We start from the raw sequence: 19,426 nt of genomic DNA, 5'->3' as shown, positions 1-19,426 counted from the left end.
CAGAACACAGCCTTCCCTTATGCTAGGCATTCCTTCTCTGGCAATCAGCCAGGCTGCCCTTATGGTAGCTTGGCCGTTTTGGATACTTGACAATGACTCTAAGAATGCTCAGGCTGCAAGGATCAATACAACTGAAGCCAGGACTCGTGCTCCAGGAGGCCTTACTCAAGTCACAACCACTTCAGACACCCTGTCCTGGCCTTGGAAAGTTTCCTGCCAGGTTAACAAGCAGCTCTTCTCACTCAGGATGGAGGACAAGCACCACCTTAGTAACTCAGCATAGGCAGGGACTGGTGGGACCAGAAGCCAGTGCAGTGACTGGCATAAACACTTCCTTCATTTGCACAGCACACCCCTCCCCTTAGCTATATAACCAAGCCGTTCAGTAGAATGGGCTGAGATGGTAGCATGAAAAATAACAAGCGGTGGCCCTAGCAGTGGAGGTAGAGAGGCTGCCACTACAGCAGCAACACCAAGAAGACAGTGACGAGTCCAGACAGCTACAGGAACAGACGTGGCAGAAGTAAAGGCAGACGATGAGGGACAACAGAAGTACAGAGAAAGTGGAAAGGCAAGGTGGTAGCCAAGGCTGCAAGCACTGTTCACTTAAGCTTGCCTAGGAACCTCTGAGCCTTGAAGGCTTACGGCCTTGACATGTGTAGCTCAAGAGCTAAAACACTAGCCACCAAGGGTTCTAACATCCAAAGCACTAGACCTGTAAAAATGGCTGGTACTGATTGCTATTTACTGCTGTGGCTGCTCAAAACTGAGGCTTTTACTGCTTGGCCCACTGGTCATCAGAGTCCTGAGGCAGTAAGCCTCTTACCTAGCACAGACAGCTAGCTGGCTCAGGCTTCGAAGGCCTGAGGCTATAAACCTCTAGTTTTCGAGGTTTGGAGCTATAAGCCCCAGTCCACTGGCTCAGCCCACAAGCCTTGAGCATTCAAGGTCCCAGGCCTATGACAGTAGACTCAGTACTCAAACACTCCAAATGTCCATCTGAGTAGAGCAACAAGACCCCTCCTGGCATAAAAATGCACTTATTCTAAGAAGCAAACCAGAGGTCAGGGAGGCCCAAGGACATCGCAGATGGAGGCACTCAAGCACTGCGGAGAGTAGTAACATCAACTGATACAACCCTTCTGAAGGGCAAATGGGCAACACAGCTTAAGAATTTTAAGTAACTGGTCATTCCATTTCTCCAAATTTGTGGCAAGTAGTTATTAAGAATATAGGCAGAGACTTGGCTACAAGAATGTTCCTTTCAGTATTACCTATAACCTTAAAACACTGGGACCAACATAAATATCCAGCCAAGGGGTAGTAATCAAGTATAATCAAGAATCACATTCATATGAAAGCATTATGCTGACTTGTTATTAAGTGTTGTAGAATGGTAAGAAACTGGAAAATGTTCATGATATATTATATAAAAGCAATTTATATAACTGCACATAGTATGATAACTAATGTTTTAAGGTTTTATTTGCATTAAAAGGTAACCAGCAAATCAAATGTTGAATGTGGTTATCTTCAAGGTACAGGATCATAGGTGATTTTACTTTCATTTACTTTTATAACTAACATTTCCTACAATAAACTTGTATTATTTGTATTTGTAACCTAACAGAGGTTAACAGGCTGGCTATGCTAACACTTGAATAAAAAATAATTATTATATTTTAAAAATAAAGAATTACATATAAAAATTAATTCACTATCAGTCAACAGATATCAGTAATTATATCTGAATGTTGAGGCTGGGGCAAACAGCTGAGGTAAAAATATAGCAAAGGCTCCTGACAAATCCACCTGCTCCAAACTATGGCCCGCTGCAGTCAGTGTGGAATATCCATCACTATGGCAAACATCCAATATGTGCTTGCTGCATGAATAATCCTGTTTATATTCAGCCAAGCATTGCAAAGAAGCATTGTGTTGAAATTTAGAAAGAAAAAAAAAGCCTGCTTCATTATCAGATATTTAGAAACTGCCAAGTTCAATTAAAAAACAAGGATACCTATGAGATCATGAACATTCATATGGTGTTCATTCACATTGCACTTCACTGTCTACAGCTCTACTTTAGAGAGGTAAGATTCCTACTCTACCCTCCAAAGAGAAAAAGAAATAAAGAGAGAAAAGATGTTGGTGCAGTACAGTGATCTTATGTGGGGCAGCAAGACAGACCAGATGCCAGACCTTGTGTACCAGCTATCAATACTTCACTATACTTGACAAGTCTCTAAAACAAACAAAACTGACTACTGTACAGGGCTTGTCCCTGGTAACACTTTGTCTTAAAGCTTTATTTTCTTTCTAATTATGTGTATATGTGGGGGGGGGGGTACATGCATGCAGGTGACCAGAGTCCAGAAAAGGGAGCTGGATAACACGGAGTAGAAATTACAAGTGGTTGTGAGTTACGGGATATGAGTGTTGGGACTTGAACTATGGTCCTCTGCAATTGCAGAAAGAGCCATCTCTCCAGCCCCTGTTAGGGACTAACATTTTAAATTTCAATTACTTTAATTGTTTCAGTATTTAGAAGCCAAGAATTCCGTCTTGAAGGGAGGTAATGAAAAAGTGTGGACTATGAAAAACCACCTGGTCTGAATATAGACTGCCAGGCACTTGCTAACTGTGCAACTCTGCAAACTCTAGAAGAACTTTGCTGTGGGAGTTCAAAGGAGTCTGACACAGTGCCAGATGCAGAGCAATACCCAATTCTCATTCTTTTTCACTTTCCTTGAGAAACTATTTTTCTTTTTTAAATTGAGAACAAGTAACTATGAACATGGGTCAATTGGATAGTTGTGTAGCTATGGAGTGGGTCTTTCAACTGTATAGCACGTATCAGGATATAAAAACAGATAAGGAAGCCAAATACAGATCTCCCCGGTCTAGGTTTACCCTGTAGTATAACAAAGACTTCTGAGTTCCTACCTAGGGAGGGAGGGAGAGCATGCAGAAACAATTGGAAATTGTTTCTTGCTCCTGCTGACATCCTTCCTCAGTCCCTACCCTCATACCCTTGTTGCTTTAAGAAGCACATTTCCTAGAAACAGGAACCTCTATGAATATCAGTGATCTGTACCAAAATTTAACTTGCACTACCAAATTCAAAAAAGTACCTAAAATACAACTGTCCTTATTTGTTTCAGTGTTTTCTCTGAATGTGCACATTTTGTCAGGTAAAGAAACCCTCGAGATTTTATCTCAGAACCACTTAAGGACATATTCAAAAGGTCTGAGGATCAAACAAAGCCACCTATCCTTAACACATCCTGCTCACAAAAGTGTCCCAGAAACTCAATATAAACAAAATCCCTCTGTTCATTTCTAGGAGATAATACCGCTTCTGTATCCTACAGTGTGCCTTACATACCCACAGCAACTGAGTCTTCTTCCTCTACTCAAATAGAGCATCTGTTGCTAACAAAACACTGACGACCAAGTCGTTTCCACGGACAAAAAAAAAAGCAGCTGGTGAGGCTGACCCGTGGGCTGACCAGCCAGCAGCAAGCTTCTGTGAGACGTCCCGTTACGTCTTTATTGTAAGACTGCCTGAGTCACAACTCTCCATCCTCTTTAACAACTGTTTCTTGGCACCACCTGCTGAAATAATTTCTTAAAGAACACACAAGTAGAAAACACACCTAAAAGTTCAAAGAAGTCTAGAACAAATTTGATAAGGAAAACGTTATTTTGAGGTTGAGTTTACGAGATTAACAAAAGCTAACAGATAATACTGTTAGATGATTTTCTTGTTTGGACACAATGCTCATAACTCTTAAAGAAAGTCAGTGGTTATTTCTATTTTATAGGTGAAGAAACGGAGACTAATGGCAAATTATCCAAGCTATTATAGCTCATAAACAGCACGACCAGAGAACTGGCTCTTCTTAATAACTCACTACCTGAATCCCAAGGCCTTCCTTGCCAATTACAGCAAGAACTACTTCCTCTGTATACTGGGGTATCATCTCTGCTACCATTTTAACGTGAACCATTTTAACGTGAACATTCTTTAACAGGAAATAGTGTCTATATCTCATGCTATGAGTAAACTACTATCTTATGTTATAGACAGGAATATCCATCTTAGTTCATTACTATCTGAGGCAAGTAACTTCTTCTACAGCAATTCATAAAGGAAGGCCAGGCACCAGCAGGAGTTACAAGCACTAACTGGATATCCTCTGTAAGCTATAAAACAAATCCTCTTCATTACAAAGATTACTTGATATCGCCAATGAAATTCAACATACTTTTAATATTGAAAAGTTAATTTTCAGAGTTACTCCAATAAGATACATCAGCACTAATTTAAAAAAAAAAACAGCTAATTCTTTATTACCTCTGGAGAAGCTACATAGGGTACCCTGTGGGTGCATAAATACACAGTCTGAAATGAGAACAACCTGGTTCCAACCTTAGCTTACTGGCACACCCTTGCAGAAGTCACAACCTCCAACTCTTGATTCTTCAGTGTCCCCTGAGAGATGATCTACATTAAAACACTTTTGGTATTTTACCATGCTTGGACTATTTTAGTATAAAATATTCACAAACTTTAAAATACTGTTTTCTTAATGGAATATTTTATCCCGTTTTTATAATACTATACAATTTTCTCACTTCTAGAGAACGGATAATGAAACAGACTGATTGGTGGCTTGCTCTGTACACACAGCTAACAAATATACTGTACCCTGCAACTCACCTTTCTGGATTCCCAAGTCACTTGCTCTTCTGTTTGACCTTTGCTAATGCCCATTCAAATACCACATGCCTTTCCTCTAATAAGCTGTGCGATGTCTTACAAGCTTAGACAGAGAATGCTTTACATTTATACATATTCAAAATACAAAAAATTAATATATTCTAGTAATATCTTTAAAAGATATCACAGTAATAGTTCTGGAGATAATAATTGGACATACACCCAAATGAGTTTCAAGGCAAGCACACACAACGGAATCATGCACATATCTATTAAATGCTACAACAGTAAATGTTTGATGTATCATTATTCATACCCCACACCCCCACCACCCCTCAAGAAGGTGAATCCAGTTCAAGATTGCATAGTTGTTCTATAAGCCTTTTCTGCACTTTCTATTCGATAATAATTAAAAAAAAAAAAAAGAATGGCCTCTTAGATGTACCCTTGTTTTCCCTGCTGCATTATTAATACCATTTCTTTTTCTTTTCTATACTGGAGCATACTGCAATCACACTATAATATAACAAAGGGAGTAGGGTGGCTTATTTTTTCTACACAGGAATTACAGCTGATTGTTAAAATTTCAATTGCAATTGTATTCAATACACTGGCTATATTCTTCAAATATTTTACTTAATCAAAAAGACTACTGTAGATCTTTCCTTAACTTGTTCTCAAAGTGTTAAACATTCCACAAGACCACTGGGTAACTGTTACCAACTACACCAACTGGCGGACCAGGGTGGGGAAGCCGACAACTGTCTTTTTCCTCTAGCTGGGCAAACACTGAGATCTGCTTATAAATAAGCCACGAGCAAGGCAGTGGGCAGCGGTACAAAGGAGATTCGGTCCCCGGACCTACAGAGCAGGGACCCTGCTGAAGACTCGGTGGATGAAAAAGGACACCAGCTCCGGTGCCAGCGGGGAGGTTCCCACGCGAGACTGAGCCACGGTCCTCACGCCTGCCGAGGAGGGACGCACCTCGGAGCACGCTGCGGGCTGCGGGAAGAAAAGGGCCTAGCGCCCGCAGAGGGCGGCGGGGATCCCGGTGCCGCCCGCGGTTTCCTCCCCGCAGTCCCCGCCCGGAGCCAAGCGCTGGGCAGAGGTCGGCCGGGGTCACGGGCGCGGCCCCCGCAGCCCGCGGGTTCTCAGGTGCGGTGTGGTGGGGCCGGGTGGGTCCCAGGCCCGGCCTCGCCCTCCTCCGCCGTCCAGCCCCGCGCGCCCCGCCCACCCACCCTGCCGGCCGCCGTGCCCCCCTGCTTACTTTCTGCGAGTCCATGGCGAGGGACTAAGCCCTCCGGGCCGAACCTGCCACCGGAAACGAGTGAGGAGCCCGAAGAGCCCGAAGAGCCCACGATGCCCACTATCTCGGCCGCCGCCTGCCCGGTCCCGTCCCGCAGAGGTCCCGCCCGTCCGCGCCCAACCCGCGCGCGCGCCGCTGCGGAGCCGCGGTTGCCAGGGTGAAAGGGCGGCCCGCGGGAGGGCGGGGTGCGAGCGCGCCACGCCTGCGCATGCGTGCGCGGGGCACCCGCACCAACGGAGGATGGAACGCTGCCTGTCCGCCTGCGCCTGCCTTCTACAGCTACCTCTTTCCTGGCATCCCTTTTCCTGTGCCATCGCTGCGGTCCTTGCAATGAGCCATTGGGCACCCAGCAGCCAGGCCTGTGCGGAAGGTCCGGGAGCTAGCTCTGCCCAGGATGCATCCCGCACCTACAGCATCTCCCCACTTAGCCTTGGAGGGGCAGTCGCGGTTGGTCAGGCCCAGCTATCCAGCGGGAAGAAATACGCTGGGATGGAGAGGCAGCGGAAATGTGGGGGAAGGTCTTGAGGGGGCATGGTGGAAACCTGAAAGGGCCCTAGGACAAGGGGTAGGAGGAAACGTGGTTGTGGGACTATATGGGCTTTGTGGATTAGCTACCCTTGCCCAGCTCGCACCTTGCTACTTTGTGAGCAAGTCTTTCTCTGTGATCCTCTGCCGTCTATGAAATAAAACAAGGAATGCAGACCTTGCTAGGGACTGTGCAGATTAAATACTGTGTCTGAACTGCCCAGGACACAGTGCCTGAGTAAATGACAGTGGAGCAGCTAATTAGAATCTGCTTAGGACGGCCGGTTCGGGCAACGAAGATTCTGGAAAGCTTGGGATGAACACAGGAGGCTTATAAAGGTTCTCCAGAGAGACAGGCTTCATCTCCATTTAGGTGACTGGAGAAAAAAAATTCATCTGGCCGTTCACATACTAGAGAAATAAAGGGAAAATGGCTATCGAGTATTAGGTAGCAGTTCTACACAAATCGTCAGTGAAATGGCCTGGTTCTCAAAGAGCTCAAGGCCTAGTTTGGAGAATGACAAAAATCCATGAGGCTGTTGGAAAGGAAAGTTCGTAAGAGAATAGGGAGATGGATCAGTGGACAAAGCTCTTATACAGGAAGAGTGAGGCCCAGAGTTTATATACCCAGAACCTGGTACCCACATAAAAACCAAGCGACCACAAACACATTGACACACAGGGTACCCCTGTCCATGTGCCCACACATTGGAATACACTGACACACAGCACCCACATACACATGCAAAACAATTTAACAAAGGAGACAATGTCATGAGGTAAGTGGAAGAAATAAACAAATTGCATGGAGTTAATGGACTCAGAATAAGCAGGGTTCAATATCCTGACATTGCTCAGCAATGACCTGGGTAAGAGCTATGAAAGGGTCTGAAGAAGACTTATCTAGTCAAAAGGACAGTGAGAACCAAGGCCTTGAAGAGGCATGAGCTGTTTTTGAGGAATCTTACTTAAATTGCAATGTTTTAATTATGTCTCTACCAGATCCTTCCAACGATATTGTGGTTTCTTAAGACCAAAACTTCTTTTTACCATACCTGTATCCCCACCCCAGCACAGGGCAGACAACATCCAATAGACCCTTAACTGAACAGACGTGCAAGGAAAGGGATAAAAGATACAAAGGGAGACAAGGGTTTCGTTCAGGCTAGGTAGACAATGCTTGGAAGCCTGGGACTGAGGAGAGCAGACTCCTACTCTCCTCTACAACTCTGCTCCTGCCAGAAAGGAGGAGTGGTGTGCAGTCCTTCAGAGAGGCCCCCTCTTGGTATCAAGGGAAGGGAATCTACTATCCACAGCCCCACCCCGCCCCCAATTCCATGAGGAGTAGTGACAGAAGCCAGGTATCCACCCATTAACCCAGTGCTGGTGGCTCCAACGGCTGATCTGAACACAGCCGCTGAGTCATTGTCTATGGGTGAGAAATGTAGCCTGGGGATGGGAGGGCATCAGAGGTCAAACCACTGCCCTCGGTTGACACGGTGGACTCATCATGAAGGGAAGGTGAGAGCGTTTGGTCTCCTCTCCAAAGAATCACCTCACTCCTGCCATACCGGAGCTCCTGGGCACTTCTTGAGTGACAGGCGTTACCAAAGGAGGAATAAAGAGGGTTTTGGAGACAGTCGCCCTGAAATGTGATCACTACACGGTCACAGAGACGCACCCTCGGAGCTCATTTCTGGCTTCTGGCCCCAGTTTCTGTAATTCTTTCCCTTCAGGCCAGCCAAGGAGCCCGTGGATTTTGACAACAGCTGTACCCCATTTGACTTCTGCCCTGCCCAGATCTCTGGTGTCGCTTGTCTGGCTTCCCAGCACAGCTCATTTGCTGACCTCATTCTCAGCGGCCAGTTCCTTAGAGCTGGGATTTGTCTCCCTCCAGTCAACCTAGTTCTCTCACTACAGTTCTCTCACCAAGCTGGGGCAGCAAGTCCACAAACCCACCCACTCACTGTGGCTCAGGACTACAGGCCTTGCGTGTAATTATCTTTGCATAGCAAATCAAGTTAGAAAATATTTTAAAATAGCCTTATTTAAAGCAGTTGTTCTTAAAACTTGACCCCAGGACTAACTAACTGCATCAGCATTATCTGATAGCTTCTTAGAAATGCAAATTCTCAGGCCTTATCCTCAGAACCAATGAAACAGGAACTCCAGGGTCAGCTCCAGTAATCCGTTTTAACAAGTCCTCCAGATGGTACTAATGCATACTGACACCTGTGAACCCTTGATGTGAGAGGAAGCATATTGCTCTTTACAGGGGTGAGGGGCAGGGGAAACTGGAGGGATGGCTCAGCAGTGTAGAGCATTGGCTGTTTTTCCAAAGGATCTCGGTTCAGTTCCCAGCACCATATGGCAGCTCACAAAGCGTTTATAAGTCCAGTTCTAGGTGATCTGGTGCCCAAGGACACCAGGCAGTGATGTGCATATGCATACAAGTAGGCAAAAACACTTACACATATAAAATAAAAAGTTTTGAAAGTAAAAAGGCTGCTAAGATACCTTAGTTGGTAAAATGCTTGCCACCCAGGCATGAGAAAAAGTGCTGGCAGTGGGTGCATGTGGGTAATCCCATCACTTGGGAGGCAGAGATAAGAGGGTACCAGGCACCCACGGGCCGGCCAGCCTAGCCTAATCAGCAAGCTCCAGAGTTAGGAAGTGGCCTTGTCTCAAATTTTAACTGAAGAGCAGTTGAGCAAGATGCCTGATACCAACTTTGGCGTCCACAAACACACATGTACCTGTTGTGCCTGTACATAGATGTCGCATACAAACATGATACACACACATAAAAGGAAAAGGAACAACAGCAGAGTGACAGTGTACATTGTTTCCAAGCTTGAGTTTGTGGTTCTGAAAGATGCTCATCTAGTCATGGTTATTGGCTGAAGTTTCTGGCCTTTGGTGACCTGCTTGCTTTCTGATGAAACCCCAAGTCAGGATCACCTCCTGGTTGACATTGCTAATGTCCGGCAAAACTATCCACTGCAAACTAGGCTCTTTGTCCTCTCTCAGAGATGCCAAGCACTCCATGCAGGCCTGAGCTTCCTCATGAGTTCTGGGGAAGCAATGATTTCATTTCCATGTCTCTAACAAGCTCCCCCTTTGAGGACCCGTCTAGTGGGTCCACGGGCACCATCAGCTCTCTCCATCTGAATCCTGACCTGCTGCTTGCCAGCTCTGCAGTCTTCAGTAAGCCCTTATCTTCACGAACGCTCCATTTCCTAGTGTGTGGTGACCATATTTCCTTTTGAGGGTTAGCGGGGATTAAAGGCGACTACGTATGGAAAATGTTTGGCTTAGTGGGCTGGTAACTGGTGGCAGCTGCTACTATTACTGCTCTACACAGCATGTCCTTCAGGGCCCTTCTTGCACAGTTATCCACTCGTGCCTTGGAGCCTTAGAACATCTGTCCCCACTCCAACTCCCCTGTTCTCTGCTCTGCCTGTTTTCCCTGATACCCATCACTAGTCGGGTGCTGCTCTTTGTTGAAGGCCCAAATGTTCACGCATCGCTCCCCGATCAAACGTGACCCAGGTTTTCACTTTTACAACGCAGCCTGGTAAGACAAGCCTCTCTAAGCTTCTATTTCTTCACCTGTGAAACAGGGCTCACAGTATCAGCACCAGCTGATGAGTGGATTACAGGAAACAATTCAGGTCAAGTGATTAGCCGAGTCTGATGTGAGATAAACAGCCAAAAAGTATTTGTGCTTATCATCACTTCTCAACCATAGAAACCTAAACTTGTGCTTCCTGCCCCTTTCTGACTAAAATACAGATTCACCCCCAAAGCTATGGAAGCTCTAGGCACTCATTAAATGACATCAAATTGGTTATGCCCAGGAGGAGGCTGGTGCTCAGTCAAGTGACCTAGCTCACACTTAGAGAGCTCTAAGTCACATAGGAAGCAACAGACACAAACCTGAATGGTGAAGAACCAAAAACGATGTGAGAAGGAGCACAATTCAAGTACCAGATCATATTTAGCCTAAAAGGAAAAACTCAGCATGGATACAATCATTGACTTTGTCTCTTTGGGGCTGGTAGACAGCAGATGTCTTGTTCTCTAGTGTCCCTCTGGTAGAATCCGGCCCAGCTGCTGCAAACTATCAGGAGGCAGGTTTCCTCTCAACAAAATGTCTAAAGCAGTGGGGCTCAACCTTCCTAATGCTGCAACCTTTTAATGACAGTTCCTCATGTTGTGGTGACATCTATATCAACCCTCTCAAAGCTCGGGGAACATTGTGGGAGAGGAATGGAAAGGGTGTAAAAGCTGGGCGATGCTGTCTGCTGGACACAACATGGATGTCACCCTCAAGAACTCACAGCAGATAGTTATCTGCACAAGACCAAGCCAGTCAATGATTGCAGCATGAACTGAAGAGGGCCTCATGAGGCTCCACTCCTAGCCGAGGAGCTTCTGGGAACTGGTTATTGGGAGAGGAGGAGGCATGTTTCTTCAGGGGAGTGGCCTCAGGTAGGTTGTCGTGTACATGCAGTCATTAATAACTGGACTTAGTGGGCTATTTTAAAAATGCACACACATGAAGGTGGGAGAGGTACATGTAGAGGGTTCCTAGGAAGAATGGGAGGGGAGTTTGAGGGGGTAGATAATATATATTATGTATGTGTATAAAATTATAAAATAAAAAATAAACAATAGAAATAAAAGAGTCACGGAGATTTGGCATACACTATTTGGTAGGGAGATCCCTACCAGTGCCAATATCCAAGAAGACTCTGGGCATTTGCTTAGCAGAGCTGTCATGGGGGGATCCAGGCACTGGATAACATCATTGTGAACCCCGAGTTCCGTCATTCTACAAAACTACAAGCCAGTAAATAATTCATTCCCTCTCAGACTCCACTCTGTAATCATACTTATCTTCAAATAGTTCTCTGGGTTTCTTCTCCCTAGTCCCACCCCACCCCCACATAGTCCACTGCAAGAGGCCCTGCTACCTCCTGGAAGAGAGATGACTAGCTTAACTCTATTTAGATGTTTCTATGTCACAATACTTTCTCTGTGTGCACTGGCCTGCTTTTCACTAGGCACTGGGGATGAAGCCTGGAATGTACATGTGTTTCCAGTGTACCCTGCCCTGGCCCTGGACATGCTTCTGGACTCATGTTCAGGGAATGACTATGAACAAAGTCAATTATTTTCCCACCCGTCTCTTCATGAAAGGAAATCTCCCCAGGTTGCTGGCCCCAAGCCAGTTCTCTCCAGCACAAAGGGAAGGCTCACTGCTGTCAGTAACAGAATTACTTGGCTCCCTTCTCCCTCTGAAGATACTCTGAAATGGCATGAGCCAGGTGGAGCCTAGGGACATAAAATGCCACAGTGCATTACTGATTGTACTGATTGGTTAATCACCCACACCCCAGTGCCCCACTGTTGGGGAATATTATTGTAAGATGTGTTACAGTTGTTATGCTGTGGAACATTTATTTTAATGACACAAAGATGTGTTGCGTTCTTCTATGTTGCATTTGTTTAATTCTGTGAAGCTGTGTTACTGTGCCCGTCTAAAACACCAATAGCAAGGCAGGAGAAAGGATAGGTGGGGTTGGCAGGCAAGGAGAATAAATAGAAGGAGAAATCTGGGAGGAGAAAAAGAAAGAACAAGAGAACAAGGAGAGGAGGATGCTAGGGGCCAGCCACCCAGCCACCCAGCCAGCCACAGAGCAGGAGTGAAAGTAAGATTACAAAAGTAAGAAAAGGAAAAAGCCCAGAGGCAAAGTAGATGGGATAATTTAAAGTTAAGAAGAGCTCAGCCGGGCGGTGGTGGCGCACGCCTTTAATCCCAGCACTCGGGAGGCAGAGCCAGGCGGATCTCTGTGAGTTCGAGGCCAGCCTGGGCTACCAAGTGAGCTCCAGGAAAGGCGCAAAACTACGCAGAGAAACCCTGTCTCGAAAAACCAAAAAAAAAAAAAAAAGAAGAGCTGGCAAAAACAAGCCAAGCTAAGGCTGGGCATTTATAATCCCTGCATGATATATCTGGGAGTTAGGTGGCGGGCCCCCCCAAAAGAGTAAAAAAAATACCAACAACACCCCACTGTTTGAAACAAAACCCAGCTTTCAAGCACTAGCTCTGTGCCCAGGACAATTTCTTATCCTCTCTATACCCCCATTTTCTCATTTGTCGAATGAATGTATTAACAACGTCCCCTTGATAGGTAAGGCATTTAGACTGATGTTTAACACACAGAAAATACATAATGCAGGTTACCCACACATTATTAGTTCCTAAAAATCAACCATTTTCTTAAGTACAGCCCCAGTGAATAATGGTGTCTGAGTCCTTTGGTACTGCAGGGCTGTGGCTGTCAGGTTAGGAGGACACTGTGTCACCCCTTCCCAGGAAAATCCCCTTCCTGAGTGAGATGCCTTTCTCATTACAAAGGTCAATATGTACTTTTCCATGACAGAACAATTGAATCAGGAAGAATGAGAGAGGATTGGAAGGTAGGACATATGGTAGGGAAGAATAATCTTTGATTTGAAAATCTAACGCATCTCTCCGTTGCATGGGCTACACCATGACCCACCAGCAGACTGGAAGGGAAGATAGAACCCTGACTATGCCACGGACACAGCCTGAGCACAGTAGGAAATGGTGGACAAAACAATTCCAAGAATTGTAGGACACGAACCATGGACTGGAGAGAGGACCTTTTAATGCTCCAACACTGGGGAAAGGCTAGAAAAACTCTAGAATATATAGGAGATGGAATATTCTTCACCCATGAAAGCTTATGTCTGTCAAAAAGCATATAACCATGTGAAGGAAAGCTTGCATGGTATAACTTTAAAACAGATTTTTTTCCCTAAATTAATTGAGTAACATCTGTAAAAAAAAAAAAAAAAAAGTAACTAGTATATCTGTTTATTTTGGCTCAGGAAAAAAAACATAGCATCTATGGAAGCTAAGCCTGTTAGGAAATATAACACTGTCAATGGGCTGAATACTTATATTCTGCTCAAAGCCATTTGTTAAAAATCCTACTCTACAATGTGATATTAGGAGTTGGGGCCTTTGTCTGTGACAACCCTCCTGAGTGAGATGGAAAAGAAAGGAAGGAAGAAAACAAACAAAGAAAAGGAAGAAACCCCAGAAAGATCCTTTGTTCTTTCTAATATGTGAGGACACGTGGGAAGGTGGTTGTCTATGAACCAGAAAACTGTTCTCAACCGGACACTGACGCCACTGTCAGCTCATCAATTTTGAACTTCTTAGTGTTATAACCTGGGAAAACTGGTTCTGTTGGTTATAAGCTGTGCAGTGTATGGCATTTTGTTACAATAGCCTGAACAGAATAAGATCAATACCTACAAGTATTAAGTATTTTGCTTTCTGCTTTCATGAACGTGAATCAAAGGCAAATAAGTCAGCTTTGAAATATTCATTCAAATTTAGATTGTTTTCCTCATGGCTTAAAAACAAAAGGAGATGGGAAGAGAGATAACTAGAGATCTGATTGTCTTGGTTTCTGAATTCCAAGTCAAGGTGTTGGGACTGGAGTATGTTGTACATGGGATGCCACTTGCAAGCCTGTAAACAGATATCTTAGGACCTCCTTTAGCAAGAGGAATAGGAAGGACATAAGTGGGAGGATTCTGGGGTGAGGAGTTGACTGGGGTCCCAGAGACACAGTTCTCACCCTCCTGCCCACTGCCTGTCTTTCACTAGTTACATCAGTAAAGCCCCACAAATTCCTGCCCATCACCATCATATCTACCACCATGCCATCATTGGAACACAGTGATTATGTAGGCATTATCTGACTTTAAGTTTTCAGTCAAGGGAAAATATAAAAATATAATAAATCAGGCTTAATGAAAACTGTGGGCTTCCTTCCAAAGTCATGTAAGCCAGGGGTCACAAACTTTCCTGCAAGGACCATATTGTCAATATTTTGGGCACTGAGGATCGTAGGGTCTTTAATACAATTATATAACTCTACCATTACATAAATAAAGGAGTCATAGACAATATATAAAGGATGTGGTTGTGTTCCCATAAAATTTTATTTACAAAAATAGGTGGGGACAGGCAGATTTGACCCATAGGCCATAAAAGAACAGTGTTATTTTGCTTAGAAAATAATTCTGTGATTTTTTTTTCTGTGCTTCTAAAACCCTCCCCCAAGACACTTCCCATGCACATACACCACCATCCCCACTCCATTTGGAGACTAAGCGTGATATTCCTAAGGATAGTATAGGGCCGTTATCTCCGTAGCGATAATGAGCAAAGCATAGTGTTATAATGGAGGGACTCTGGAATTGGAACACTGAGCCTATCAACTGTGTCATCTTCTCCATAGCACATGATCTTCTGGGAGTATCTCATTTCCTCATGGTCAAAAGGTCAACCATGTGTACAAACTTATAGGGCTTTGTGAGGATTCAGTAGGATGTAGGGCACCCATCCCAATGCGTGGCATGCAGCAGGCCCCCAGGAACAGCAGTTATTAGCCCACATCGGCTCTATTAATAGCAGAGTCAGAGAGGACAAACCCAGGATGAATGCAGAGAATTCCCGTGTGAGTCCTGACTTCAGGCCAGCACTCACTAAATGAGAAGCAGGGCTTGTCTCTCAAGCATTACAAGGCCAGAAGAGAAAGCAACACAAAGTTTGAAGACGTGGCTGCAACAAAGATTACTATCAAATGCTTCTGATTAATCATTAATTAGCCACCCCCACTGTGGCAAATCCATTTGGCTGTTCATGGTTGGAGAGCCTTCTTGATCGCTGCCATCAAAGTAATGAGATCCTGTCGTCCTCACAGACTCAACAGCTGGTGAGTGGGAGATCCTTGTGTAAACAGCCTCCTCTGAGTCCATTCTCCCAGTCTCCAGAGATCCATCACCTTTTCCTCAGCTGAAAAGTAAACACATCAAGAGAATGAGTGTTTCTCTACTTGAAGGAAGAAACACAAGAAGAAGCAATCAATAGCCTGAGATAAATAATGTGGGATAATCTTCAGATGTTATGAAATATTAATGTGGCTGAAAATAATCACATAGGAGACAATAAATAAAATGAATGTTTGTAACAGCCTGGGTCCAAATTCTAATTGTACCCCCTTATCAGCTGTAATTTATGAGCAAGCTACTTAACCTCTGTGCCTACCTCTATTTTCCCTAAGGAAAATAAGGCAATGGTGAGGGCCTTGAAGGTTAAAGTTGTTGTGTTAATTGTCAGCCTGACAGGCTCTGAGATCACCTGGGAGACAAGTCTCCAGGCACTCCTGTGAGGGATTATTTAGCCCCTGGATATGCCTCACAATGTGAGGAAGTACACAGGTTAGATTAGATTAGGTTAAGAGAGGTGGGAAGACCCACACTAAAAGTGGTTAGTATCACTCCTTCCACTAAGGTCCTGAAACTGTATATAGAGGAGGAAGCTAGCTGGGCATAAGCATTCACTACTCTCTCCTTCCTGACTGTGATGCAATGTGACCAACCATGAAGGCCTAGACCCTAAACTGTGAACCAAACAAACAAAACAAAAAACAAAAACAAAAAAATTCATCTCCCTTTGTTTTGGGTATTGTATCACAGCCACAGAAAAGTAACTGATGCTGTTGTTGTGAAGATTAATTGCATGAATCTTAAACACAGTGCTGAGAACAGTCCTTGATACATGGCGTGGGTGCTGGACTCTTTTTCCAGTGTTGGAATGCCCATTGTTTTTTGATAAGGAGGTTTTTAGAAGCCCAACTGAAACAAAGCCATGAGTAAAATTCAAAGCTAAACTGAAAAACCTGGTTTTATGGTACCCTCAAAGACCCAAACCTGAAACGCAAATAAAAATACGGTTTTTTCAAGCCTGTAATTCACTTAGCAAAGGGACAGACCAGACCAAGATAATGAGTGTTGCCACAGTTCACTCTCAGACAGTGAATGAGGAAATGAGCTGAAAAGAATGTCACTGTGGTGCTGAAAAGAACGACCTTATCCTTAGGAAATACACATTGAAGGATGGAGAATGGAAGAGCCTAGAGCAGTAGTTCTCAACCTGAGGGTCGTGACCCCTTTCATAGGGGTTGCCTACGACAATCAGAAAACAGATATTTACATTACAATTCATAAACATAGCAAAATTACAGTTATGAAGTAGCAATGAAAATAACTTTATGGTTGGGGGTCACCACAACTTGAGGAACTGTATTAAAGGGTCCCAGCATTAGGAAGGTTTAGAACCACTGGCCTGGAAGTATGCACAAGTCATGCAAGAAACAGAGGCATGAAGTGGTGTGTGTGTATTGTAGTGTGTATGTGGTGTGATGTGTGGGTGTGGGTATAAAGAAGTATATGTGTTGTGGTGTGGTGTGTGTGTGTGTGTGTGTGTGTGTGTGTGTGTGTGTGTGTGTGTGTATTGTAGTGTGTATGTGGTGTGGTGTGTGTGATGTGTGGGTGTGGGTATAAAGAGGTATATGTATTGTGGTGTGTGTTGTCTGTGTGGAATGTGTGTATGTGGTGTGTATGTGAGAGAGCATACATAAGAAAGGATAGAGTGATCTTGCAGGCAGCGTAACTCTTCACAGTAGGCACAGGAGGTTTGACAATGTGGAACCTGATGTTTTGGGTAGCATTCTTATTCTTACCATCTCTCTACAAGTTTGAAATAATTTCTTGCGGTATTCAGGGCTTGGTACGTGATTCTGGTAGAGTGCTTGCCTAGCATATTCAAAAATGGGGCTCTATCCACAGTGCTGGGAAAGAAGTCTTTAAAATCCATTAGGATAAATCAATGAAAGAGACCTACTTGAGAACTGTGACTCTTAAGCTAACTCAGGACAAGCAGAAATGCTAAGATCTTCCTGAGCACAACATGCAGGGGTGTTGGGCGTGGAACAAGAAGATAGAAAGTAGCTTTAAGGTCCAGCCATCTAATGGTGTCTAAGATCTCCAGGTACACTCGTGTCTACAGTAGGCTCAGCTTCTCGCCCTGTCCTAAACCAGGCTGCAGGAGGCACAGAGAACAGCATCACTTTTCACTTCAGCATTTCAGTCTTGAGATTTTAGCTTCACATTCCAGTCACTGCCTCTCTGCTGACGTGCCTGTCTCAAATTTCTTACCAATTTCAATGCATTTGGCAAATGGAAAATTAAATGAATCCCTGGATCACTGCTCTTCCGACCCCAGGTCCTCTCTCCAGAAATCGCAAGGCTCCTCGTGTCCTCTAGCACCTCCTCTAAACTCTGTTCATCAGCTCCATGCTTGTGGTCTTATACGTTGGAACACGCAGCTTCGACTTTCACGATCTTTCCCCTACTGCTGATTACTAAGGCTGCCTATAATTAGACTGACACCCAATCCTGATGATGCTTAGTTAAGGTCACACAGCACAGACAGTAGATTCAGCTAAATTTGTGGTTTGTCTGAGATTGAGAGAAAACTGTTTTACTACTGCAGTTACTTTTAATTTAGACTTTTCCTTTAGAACAGTTTTAAGTATTTTTTTAAAAGCTACAGAAGTAACAGAGTTCTCATTACCCCTCATCTACCTTCTCACATTGTCACATCTCAGAACTCTGTAGTACGTTTGTCACAACACCTCACTCAGCATTGGGAGATAGCTACTAACTGCACACCATACTTTATTCAGATTCATTGATTTTCATAATGTCCTTTCCTGTTCCAAAAGCCCATCCAGGAAACTGTATTACACATAGCTTCCCTTCTTTAAATTTAAAATACTTAAAAAGCCAAATGCCACACTTAAAAATACTGCGTAATCTGATCATGATTTGATGACAGTTTGATGCCATCTTTCTCACTAACTTGAACATGAAAAAAATTGCTAATATAATCCAGTTGATCCTAAGGATGAATGAGAACAGCCATTCCTTAGGCACCCGTCCCATTGGAAGACAGAACAACATTTTTAAGACTCAAAGTTTAAGGCTCCATCTAATAGGCTGCCTATGATAAATTTTTGCTTTCTATATAGTTTAGAAGAATGATTCTGTCTGTCTGTCTATCTATCTACATATTTATTTTGAGATAGCGATTTGATAGGTAGCTTCGACTCACTACGTATCCTAGGTCGGCCTCTAACTCTTGCTCTTCCTGGAATTGTTTTTCATACTGGGAATTTGAAAGAGATCAAGAGGAGGAAGTATATAGGAGGGTTTGGATAGAGTAAAATGGAATGATGGAATTATAACCTCAAAAAAATCTGGGCACACTGGTACATGCCTTTAACTCCAACACTTGAGAGGCAGGAAGATCAAGAATTGATTACAGGCTAATGACAAGGCTATTGGTTACTCTAAAAAAAACCTGATGATGAGGCCTTAATGCTGAAGACAACACTCACTTATGTCATCAAATATGGGAAAGTCAAGCCAGTTCCCAACTAGAAACTTCATTGCTACCGTACATAGTCCTGGAAGGTACTTTGCATGATCCTGGTGAGAAAGGTAATCATCAGTATCACTCAGCTAACAATGCTGCAACAAGAGTCACCCGCCTGCAATATATACTGGTGCAGTAGTGGCGCAAATGTTATGGGAGCCACCAAGCACATTTTAAAACTTGGATTAAGGCTCAACATACAAGACCACAAGCATGGGACTGATGAACAGCAGAGTTTAGAGGAGGTGGTGGAGGACACAAGGAGCCTTGCGATTTCATGAGCTGGAACCCATACCTGGCACTGTTAAAGTGCCCAAGAACCTGTGACTAGATAGGCCATAGGCCTAGGGGAAAAATACCTAATACTATTGTTCTGCTAAAAGACCACAGGAATGAAGTGACTCCTAGTGACATACACCATACCTATAGAATAGTGCCTTATCAACTCTCATCAGATAAGCTTCTGGCAGAAGTTGGG

General features: G+C 44.1%; 2 protein-coding genes across 9 annotated transcripts in view; both read right to left on the bottom strand.

Moving 5' to 3' along the window:
* The window catches only part of Fsd1l (fibronectin type III and SPRY domain containing 1 like), a 68,403-nt gene extending 62,144 nt beyond the window's left edge, over positions 1 to 6,259 (bottom strand). For 4 of the 7 annotated variants that reach the window (XR_013049109.1, XM_076564213.1, XM_076564214.1 and 1 more), the window contains exon 1: positions 5,994 to 6,259. Coding sequence is in view for 6 of the 7 variants with exons in the window: in XM_076564213.1 (XP_076420328.1) it covers positions 5,994 to 6,008 (15 nt within the window). In the remaining variant the exon portion in view is untranslated. The remainder of the gene's footprint in view (positions 1 to 5,993) is intronic. The other 3 variants (XM_006995106.4, XM_006995107.4, XM_015988634.3) reach the window with 1 other exon arrangement.
* An 8,316-nt stretch (positions 6,260 to 14,575) lies between these two features.
* Positions 14,576 to 19,426, bottom strand: part of Slc44a1 (solute carrier family 44 member 1) — a 184,721-nt gene continuing 179,870 nt past the window's right edge. For both annotated transcript variants that reach the window (XM_042271186.2, XM_076564211.1), the window contains exon 16: positions 14,576 to 15,462. In XM_042271186.2, coding sequence (XP_042127120.1) covers positions 15,448 to 15,462 — 15 coding nt within the window. In that variant the 3' untranslated portion in view covers positions 14,576 to 15,447. The remainder of the gene's footprint in view (positions 15,463 to 19,426) is intronic.

This window comes from Peromyscus maniculatus, chromosome 2, assembly GCF_049852395.1.
Source record: "Peromyscus maniculatus bairdii isolate BWxNUB_F1_BW_parent chromosome 2, HU_Pman_BW_mat_3.1, whole genome shotgun sequence".
Taxonomy (NCBI): Eukaryota; Metazoa; Chordata; class Mammalia; order Rodentia; family Cricetidae; genus Peromyscus; species Peromyscus maniculatus.
The sequence above is the reverse complement of the archived record's forward strand: the minus strand, read 5'-3'. Positions and strand labels throughout refer to the sequence as shown.